A 9,555-nucleotide genomic window follows, 5' to 3' on the forward strand; every position below is an offset into this window, starting at 1 on the left:
TTCAGAAAGTTGGGCATGGGCTCAGTTCAGCTCAATAAGTGCATACGAACACTGTTAATATCCAAAGCTTTGGGCTAGGCAAAAGCAGTAGTGGTTAGACCACAGAGTCTGGGGTCAGATATCCCGGATTCACATCGATCTCCATCATCTGCCAGCTGTGTATTTAGGGGCAAAATGCTCAACGTCTCTGAGCCTCAGTTTCTTATCAGTAAAATGAGGATAATAGCAGAACTGAGTCCACAGTCATTCTGAAGGTGAAAGGAGATGAGGCAGGCAAAGCACTTAGCAAAAGACCCACCACTTGGGATGTACATATGTATGTGTATGTGTATATGTATCATTCTTATCCCCAAAGACCACATTCTCTGGTTGAATTAGAAGCATAACGGGCTTGGTCTCTAGAGTCAAAGAAAATGCGTTCAAATTCTAGTCATACCATTGTGATCCTGCACAAATTAATTTACCTTTTTCTGACCCTTAATTTTCTCATTTGTGAAATATGGATACTAAGATACAAGCTAGGATCTTTAAGATCAAAGAAATTGACGCATATCCAAAACTCAGCAGCCCATGGCTGCTTCCCAGTCACTATTTCTAGGTGTTAGCTTCTATCATAATTGACAGTCAGAGGGGAGTCATTGAAAAATATTGAGTGATACAGTACAGACTAAAACATCCTAAAAAACTAGTAAAGGAAGCAATGCATAACACATTTGAACAGTGTTAACAGGACCCGTGAATAACGTGTGGAATGTGCTATGAGCATTCCAGGAGTTTGGAGAAAAGAGGGAACAGGTAGACTGGATTCCGTGCTGGTGTTTCTGAAGGAGGTAGGGCTTCAGCAGGGTTGAGAAGTGGGAGGAGGGGAGACAGAAGACAACAGCAGGGCAAAGGGCATCTGATGTTGCTTCCCCTCCTCCATCCATAGGTGAGAATTTGCACTTTCTTATGACCACCCTCATTCCAGAGGCATTTGGGCACAGAAAAGTCATAACCCTTACCTTTCTGTGATTAAGGTAAAAATAACAGATCCCTGGGGGCACCTGAGTGCCTCAGTCAGTTAAGTGTTCGACTCTTGATCTCAGCTCAGGTGTTGATCTCAGGGTCGTGAGTTGGAGCCCTGCATTGGGCATGAAGCCTACTTTAAAAATAAAATAAAATACGTATCCCTGGGCCTCACTCCTAGGGATTCTCTTTTAACAGGTATGCCATGCGGCCCAGTTTTAATAACCGTGCAGGTGATTTGGATGCACATGGTTTGATGCCAGGCCTTAATAAGCCCAGCTCAAAGCCCCCAGTGAGTCAGCAGTCTGACCAGAAGGCTTCACTGTCCCCAGTCCTAACTCTTGTTCTTCGGCTTGGAGGGGCCTCCTTTGTCCTCTCTCATTCATCCCTTACTCGGCAAATCCCATTTTTAATGTTTTTAGTTGTTAGCACCTCAGCACCTCAGCTGCATTTGAACAGCTGGCCAGGAAGGGAGAATGTCTGAAAGAGAGAGACTCAATGTATCCAGTGGAATAACCATTCAACTAGGAGCTTTGCTGTAAACTGGGAAGGGTCTTATTTTGGTTTTGTTGTATTTGGTTGGTTGGTTGTTTGGTTGTTCTTTCTAGGTCTTTTATTTTGGGGAGTGAGTTTGTTTGTTTGTTTTGCTTTTGAACATTTGAGGTTTTCCAAAGCTTCAGTGGGTATTGAGATCAGGCGCTCACCAAGATTTTACCAGGAGAGAGCCTTGTTGACTCATCCAAATGACTGGTCAAATGATACAGGATCTCCTATTGACAAATTCTGGCTCTCTGCTGAGTGCTTTCTCCGTATTGGCTCCTGGCACTGGAGTTTTATTATAATCACTTTATAGGTGCAAAGAATTCAAGTGATCTTAATTAACATTGTCAGCCGGATGGCTGGGCAGAAGGCAGTGGTGTTCGGGTGCTAGTATCTTCAGGATAAGTTGAGAGAGCTTCTTCGTTGGAGAGACCAGGTTGCTTTTAAGTTGTGTTGTATTCTCCCATGCTCTTCTCTTCCAGACTCCTCTGTGTGGATGTCATGAATCCAAAATACCCTTAGTATTTTTGGTTTATTCCTGAAGCCTACTGATAGGAAATTATGTAAGCATTTTGGAGGCCAACTGATAGATGTTTGACCTTGTCTTTTCCTGAAGAAGCATTCAAGATTACCTTGACACTGACCTTCCTGAAGCCTCAATGTGTGTTCTTTCGCTGCTTGCCCATTGCTTCCTTTGGTTTCTGTTCTTGCTTCTTTTCCTACAAACTGAAACTAAAGTTATGTAGTAGCATTGGGGGCGGAAATGCTTTTCTAAAACAAGCTCAGGAAGTCACTTAATTAGCCTAGGAAGGGAATAGGGGAAAATTCATTCTTTACGAACAATCTCAGAAAATTGGAGTTTTCCTAATACATTAAGAGCAAATGCACTGCCTTTCCCATTAAGAGTGATTTGTATTTTGCCGGTTCACAAGCATGAACACCGTGCCCCTGCCATCTCCAGGTCCCATGATTCCTTCTCTCTTTCTTCCTGCTATTGGACTTTGCAGCCTCAATTGGATTTTATGTAATCTTTACAGTATCACAGTAGTCTCCATGAAGATGGATTGTGATAGCACAGAAATGGGGTAGATTTCTTGGATATCGAAAAATCAAAGAGACAGAAACTTTGAAAGTTACAAGAGAAAGAGAAAGAAGACAGCCTTGAGTCTTGTATGTAGGAGGGAGGAAAATTCTAGAGAACAGGAAAGAAAAATAAGAAAGGGTATGGGCGGAACAGAGAGGGGGCTATTCAAAGGCTATAGATTGCCCAAAGAAAGGTGGGGAGATTTGTAGGAAGATTAGAATCAGAGGGTAAGGATTTAAGGGAAAGTAAAATGCATAATTAGGTTAGTGAAATGCATACGAGATACCTTTAAAAACTAGTTCTTAGCATTCCTCCATGGGCACTCCACTTGGGTCATAGGCATTACTGGGTAGATAGATGGGTACATGGATGGATGGATAGATGGATGGATGGTTAGATAAATTTATGGATGGAACACCATAACCGACTTCTAACCTCAAAAGGAAAAATCTGTCACCTCTTAATAGTTTAAGCCAGCAACTTCAGAAAGTCTACGAAACTCCAAAAATTGTATGCAGAATTTTGAATGGCTGTGTCTATTTCCCTTTTTTTTGTTATAGAGAACTTTCAGAATGATCTTTATTGGAACGCTTATGTCCCACAAGAAGTTAAGAACCCCTGGTCTAAACAAGTCCTGGAAACATGTAACATAACAGGCGACTGCGCTCATTTGTTCTCTCACACGTCCACCACCTCCCCTATCTGTAACGTTTTCTCGCTGTCTCTCTCCCCTCTTCCTGTACAGTTCATCCATCTCAGGAGCCTGGCTGGTTGGAAGGGACTCTGAACGGAAAGACTGGCCTCATCCCTGAGAACTACGTGGAGTTCTTTTAACCGTGGGCCCCAGCAGACCTGCTGAGCTTTCCATGGTATCCATGACAACCGCTGATTGCAGTGTTGGAGGCCGTTTCTCTTTGCCACTGAGAAATTCAGGGTGACTGACTCGGTTACTACCTGTCAACGCAAATGTTTCTGTGAACTCTGGAGCACCCATCCCCATGACCGTGGCAGCTGGCATGCGGTGATACTGCAAGGAACAGAAGGAAATCAGCAGTGGAGACCATTTGATTCTGATAACCGAGAGAACGGCTGACAAAGCCATTCCTCTCCTTTAGCGCCCTAAATAGGGAGGATTCGTTTGTTTCAGCAGTCATCCAAACCCCCAACCTTCTGAGAAAGGAAGTAAGAAAGATGTAAGTAGTCCTCAAGAGCATGCAGTGTAGCTTTAAGTCTGGCAGGGCTGGGCATTGGCTCTGAGACCCAGGCTGGGCCCATTGCTTCTGTTTACAGTAGACACTCTCTTTACCCCACCTCCAAATACTTGAGGCCCGCAGTGCTACAGGCAGCTGGGTCTGTCTGTTTGCATGCAGGAGGGAGAGGGGTTATGGCACTGTTTACATAAAATGCAATCTCTCACCATCTCCAGGCAGCCTCGGCCAAGCATCGGCAGAATTCAGCTCAGTCCCCTCTTGCAAGGGGAACACACACACACCCCACATTCCCCCTCCCAAGCTAGGAACTTCTCTGCCACTGAGGGCTGCCGTCACCTCGTAACCACGGCAACCCAACCTACTCTGAAACCAAACCAAAAAAATAACACACTTTTTGCATGATATTTTTTTTTCTCCCTGCTTTATGGTCATTTTTTGAATGGTTTTCCAACAACCTGAAGCAGAAGGGCAAAGAATTAGAGTGGTCTGCTCGGGGCAGACAGAATGGCAGCTGGGAACTCTTCCCTTTCTGATGAATTTCAGCAGCATCAGGATATATTTGGAGCAAACTCTAGTAACCTCTTGAGATTAAATTACATACAGGTTTAATATTTCTGTTCTTCCATGCTTTATAGGGGGCAGTATACTGCTTCTCCACAGGTGACATTCTCCCTTTGACTTGTTCCATCATGGTCTCCCGTTCCCGTCCCTTCCCCTGCCCTCGCATGCCTGTAGTCCCTCACTGACCAGCCCCGTGGCAGTACCCTGCGCTGCTGAGCACTGGTGCCCTGGTGGCTTTCAGGGGTGATTTCAGGGCTAACCCTGTGGCCTGTAGTTTTAAAGGACATATGTGTTCACTGCCACTCAGAAAAGGGAATTGTTTCTCAGGCTTTTGAGACACAAGACTAATAGTATAAGCCATTGTGATTCAGAAGGCATGGAAAGGTGGCATGGGTACCTTCTGAGAAAGAGAGTTTCCTGGTCCAGAAGGGGCCGGGTCTTCTGGAAGATTACCTGGGGTGGGAAAGTTGGGCCTGGACATTTCACATTCACTTGGCCTTCAAAGAACAGAGTTCTCAGTGTCTCCTGCATTCGAATGTCCTTGCAAGAGTGACTCTGGGCAGACAGACTCCAAATTGATGGACCGTCAGGCTCCCCAGGAGCCCCTTGGAATGGCAGCATTGTTCCAGAGTGCTCCCCGCTTCTGGAATTCCTGTTTAGGGAAGCTTAAAGAAGAGAAAAACTTGAATTGTGTTGAATTACTGTATCTTTTACTTTTTTTTTTTTTTTAAAGATAAACTTGTAAATAGAGTGATTTGAAATATTATATGGCAAAGTTTTATATTTGATACTCTTGAAGCTAGTCGCTGTCGCTCCACACGTTTAAGCTCTGGTTGTTGAAGAGGTGTGTGTATGAGGGAGCGACCGGGGGCAAGTCATCCCTTCTCTGGCCTTGAGAAAGGAGAAAACATTTCTATACACTCTCTGCTGGCTCTGGTTGGTGGGCGTGACTCACTGATGGTGTTCAGTCTTCTTTATGCAAATGTGTTTTTGAGCTTTTCTTGGGCTTTGAATTTGGAGAGAGAAAGAGCATTTTCAGGCAATGAATGTTTCAAAGAACTCTTGCTGGGTAGTATGAAGCAGCTCAGGATTCACATAGGTGGGGCTAGGAGTTAGATTTTGTTTTCCATGTTTCTTCTCAGGTGTATTTCTTGGTACCCCAAGGTGTCAGGACAGAAGGTGTTGGGATAGTTGCATGTTCCTTATATCTAACTCCTCGGAACATCTTTAAGGCTGTATACATGAGGCCGAGCTATTTTGTAAATGTTGTGTGTGTCTTAAGTTCTAGGAAAAACTGGCTTCTTAGGATCTTTGGTCCTCAGTACACTGCTGCTTTCCCTTCCCCTAAATACTTCCCTTCCTGTTCATCTCACATTTCCTGTAACCCCAAAATAAGAGAAAAACTCTACAGAGGGATAGAGGTTGCCGTGACAGCTTTAGAGATGGTTTGAAATTTTAGATATGGTGATTCCGTTCATCAGCTCAAGGATTTACACAGCGGTGGTGCAGGACCTCATCCAGCAGCAAGCAAAACGCTACCACTGAATCAGGGAATAAGCACTGAGACTGGATAAGACCAAGAGAGGACTCGGGAAAGCTCTCACTGCAAACCCAAGAAGAAAGAGAATACACAAACCGCCTCCACATACTCCCTTCAGACCTTGAACAGCTCAAGGGTCTGTTCAGCGGGGCCTGAGGGGACAAGCCTACTCTGTGCCACTGTGCATCCTAAATAGAAAGAGCTCAAAATATTGTTGTTAACACATTTGTCGTTTCGAATTGTCACCTGCCACACTGGAACCTTAACTAGAGCTAACCTAGGGGAGCAGAAGGCCCAGGCCCTGATTTGAGGAGCTCCTCGCTAAAGCATCACTGTCGACACTTGGCCCCAGCTTGACTGCTCGGAAGCTTGTCCCTCCCTCCTCAATTGGCCCTGATCTGAAGCTGGAGGGAAATGGAGCTGTTGCCAACCTGCATTTTTCGGTAGACCCCTTCCCAGCTTCCCTGTAGCCATGCTGGGCATGTGACAGATGGCTGCTCTCCTTCCTTTCCCCAGCCAGGCTCACCTCCTCCCCATTTGCTACAGAACTGGAGAAACCTTTCAGAATATGAGCCAACAAATAGGGAAGGAATTGGAAGACCAAAAATAGATTTTACCTTCTCTGTCATCTCTGCCCCCCGGCCCCTAATTCTGCTGAATAGGGAACTTGAGGGCAGATGAGAAGAATGAACTAGGTACCGGAGTGGAGGACTATGGACCAAGATCCCCGATCTCTCCGAGGAACCTTGTGTTTCTTTTGTAAGGCCCTGGGATGAGGCATCCAGAGCCTGAATCTTTTCTTGGGCATATAAGCAGTCTGTCCCTCCTCCTTTGGGTACTCAAGGAATTCCATGGCTGCAGAAGGCCATGCTGTGAAAGAAGTAGTTTCAAATCCCTGCCCCTAAGCGAGTAAATTCTTGACTTGCTCAAGATTGATGATATTCTCTTCTGTTTTCAAAAATCAGTGTATAGAGATGGACCCTGCATAGCACAGCCTTCCTTAATATCCTATAATTAGAGCCAGTTTTTCAGTTAATGTTTGAGTATTTCTACAGCCATTATGTGTTTACCTCTGCCAGACCAAACAAATTCAGTGTAATTCTAGTTCATCTCCTTTTGCTGAGTGCTCTTTTGGATGGAGAGGCAAAGAGAAAGAAAATAAGCCATCAAGTATTGGCAGATTGGCGTTAGCAGGACAGAGCCATGCTAGTGACAAGATCATTTCAGGCATTTCCAGGACTCCAGGGTTGCACGTGCATTCCTGTAGCTCAGAGGGAAATCCTTCTATGACCTAGGTCTCCTGACAACAGCAACTCCAGTCACTCCAGAAGTTCCATCTTGACTACAGAGACTGCCAAAGCACCCATGGTTGAAGGGTAGGGAGACAGAAATAATTGGCTAAAGGTAATTTGATCCCTTATTCGTGACTATTTACTGGCACCTTTCATTCTCTGGCTTCTGTTGCCAAAACCAAGTTGGGACCAACAGTTTTACAGACACAGGAGTCCCAGGTACAGCAGTGGCCACCATGGTACCCACAGCATGTTGCAGTGCAGAATGTTTGATGAGCAACCGTATTACCCAAGTAGGTAGCCACCACTGAAGAAACCAAATAGCTACCTGACTTAAAAAGGAATGTCCTGGGTATTCTGTTCCGAGTTATCTGTCATTTTCTGGCAAACTTGATGGTAATCAGTTACCTAGACAACCCTGCCCCACATGTCTCTTAAGTCAACTGGGTGTCCTCTGACACACCCTTTGCTGGTGTTTAAAAAATGTATCCTGTGTTCAAATGCGTTTGGCAGCCACGCTGATCTGCTGGATGCTGAACCACTTCTCTGTAATTGTAGCATCAAAATGACACCAGCAGAGCAATGAACCTTGCACAGTCCTACAGCATGCCTGAGACAAGACTCCGACAAGTAATAATTAGCTTTTTTCCTTTCGCCGCCTACGGTCCTTGTGTAACTGAAGAACTTCTCACAGCACAGGGAGAGACCATGTAGAGAATCCAGATGTCCTTCAGAGCCACCAGCCCTTGCTCACATGTGGTCTCCCGATGGAAGCACTTGTATTCTTGGGTGAAAAGGTATTGGATGTGAAGTAGTGCTGGGAGCAGACAGAAAGTAAAAGGTGAACCACGTTGAAGATCTTAGGATTTTTTTTACAAGAAAAAATTATAGTTCTTAATAGGGAAAAATACATCACAGAGGAAGTTTGCAGCTAATAGTTTTGTAAAAGTTTTCCAGGACACTACAAGACGGAAACGTCTTTCAAGAAGGTGGAATACTGTAGGGAGCAAAGGCTTGGCACAGTCCCAGTCCCATATAAGAAGAGCAGTTAGTAGTATATGAAAATTCTCTTGAGCGTAGTCAGAACCAGAGTATTGATAATCAAAATGTCAAATTTACCTGGAGCGGTCCCGGAGAGGTCAAGACATTGTACATCCCTTTCTACAAAATTGTCCTGACAGACACCTACAGACAGCTACCTTGGGTATCCGGAAGCCAGGGTCAACCTTATACCTGTGAAAAGAAGTTCCTCTGTTGATTCTAAAGCATCTGCGTATTAGTATGTGTTTGTGTATGTAAAGCACACATCTACATAGGCAAAGATCCAGACTCTTCCATAAGCCGGCATTTGCTGAGCCTTTGGAGCCTTTAAGAGTTAGAAGTTGGGAGTTAGAGAAACGGCAGGCTGTTGACTATAAAAATGACAAAAGATGTAAATTAAGTGCCATTTTAAAACTTCGTATTTATCAAATGGTTACTATCTACAGCTATATCCCTTATTCACTTATTAAAAGTCGTGTTGAAAACCAGATCAAACTCCTAAACCTGTAGTCGCTAATACTAGGCTAGCGCTCACAAGCACTCTCAAAGACATTTTGTCCATATTTTGAAGAAGAAACTGTTTGCATGTTTAACTCATAATTTAGGCTACCTTTGAGTATACTGCAAAGTGCTGTGTGATATAATATCAATAAAGTACTTAAAAGTGGCACTTTAAATTTTTTTAAACCGTAAATAATGCACTGTTTTAAACTTCAGTATTGAATATTGACTGCTGTGTAAAATCCAATTCTGTCATTAAAAAGTAATTTGTGACTAGACTAGAACTTGTTCCCTGTCATTAGTAATAATAGTCTTGCCATGTTGAGGCTTTTTGAAAAATGTGCTTTTGCGTCACTAAGGCTATCTATAAAGACAATACGGTTCCTGTCGAGTGGCCTCTGAAACTTGGCTTTCTTTCATTTGCTTGGTTTATGTGACAATCCTTATGAAACGAGTGGAAGTATGATTTTTGAATTAAATGACTTTTCCATTTGGTGGCACGTTTGTTTCTGGAGTTTCTCATAAAGTTTTGGCATGATACGTATTTTCGTGTTTCTTCAAGTAAGAGTGTGAAGACCTGCTCACAGGTCCCAGGTCTGAGCTCCTGCGGTTTACTGGTAATAACTACAGTGCTGATTTTTGACCTGCTTTGGGGAGCTCTATTTCCTTTAGGAAAGGTCTAATGCTAGTGAACTTGAGGAGGAACTCTTAAGCATGTTGAACAAATTAAGCCCCAACAAGTCATCTTCCACTTAACATTTTTTTAATTTTTATTTATTT

At 43.9% G+C, this 9,555-nt stretch overlaps 1 protein-coding gene across 4 annotated transcripts in view; it reads left to right on the top strand.

Moving 5' to 3' along the window:
* ARHGAP26 (Rho GTPase activating protein 26) overlaps window positions 1-9,275 on the top strand; it is a 427,680-nt gene extending 418,405 nt beyond the window's left edge. For all 4 annotated transcript variants that reach the window (XM_011282717.4, XM_019833787.3, XM_011282723.4 and 1 more), the window contains one exon: window positions 3,375-9,275. In XM_011282717.4, the coding sequence (XP_011281019.1) occupies window positions 3,375-3,463 (89 nt within the window). In that variant the 3' untranslated portion in view covers window positions 3,464-9,275. The remainder of the gene's footprint in view (window positions 1-3,374) is intronic.
* Window positions 9,276-9,555: the final 280 nt, after the last annotated feature.

Source organism: Felis catus, chromosome A1 (genome assembly GCF_018350175.1).
Source record: "Felis catus isolate Fca126 chromosome A1, F.catus_Fca126_mat1.0, whole genome shotgun sequence".
Classification (NCBI taxonomy): domain Eukaryota; kingdom Metazoa; phylum Chordata; class Mammalia; order Carnivora; family Felidae; genus Felis; species Felis catus.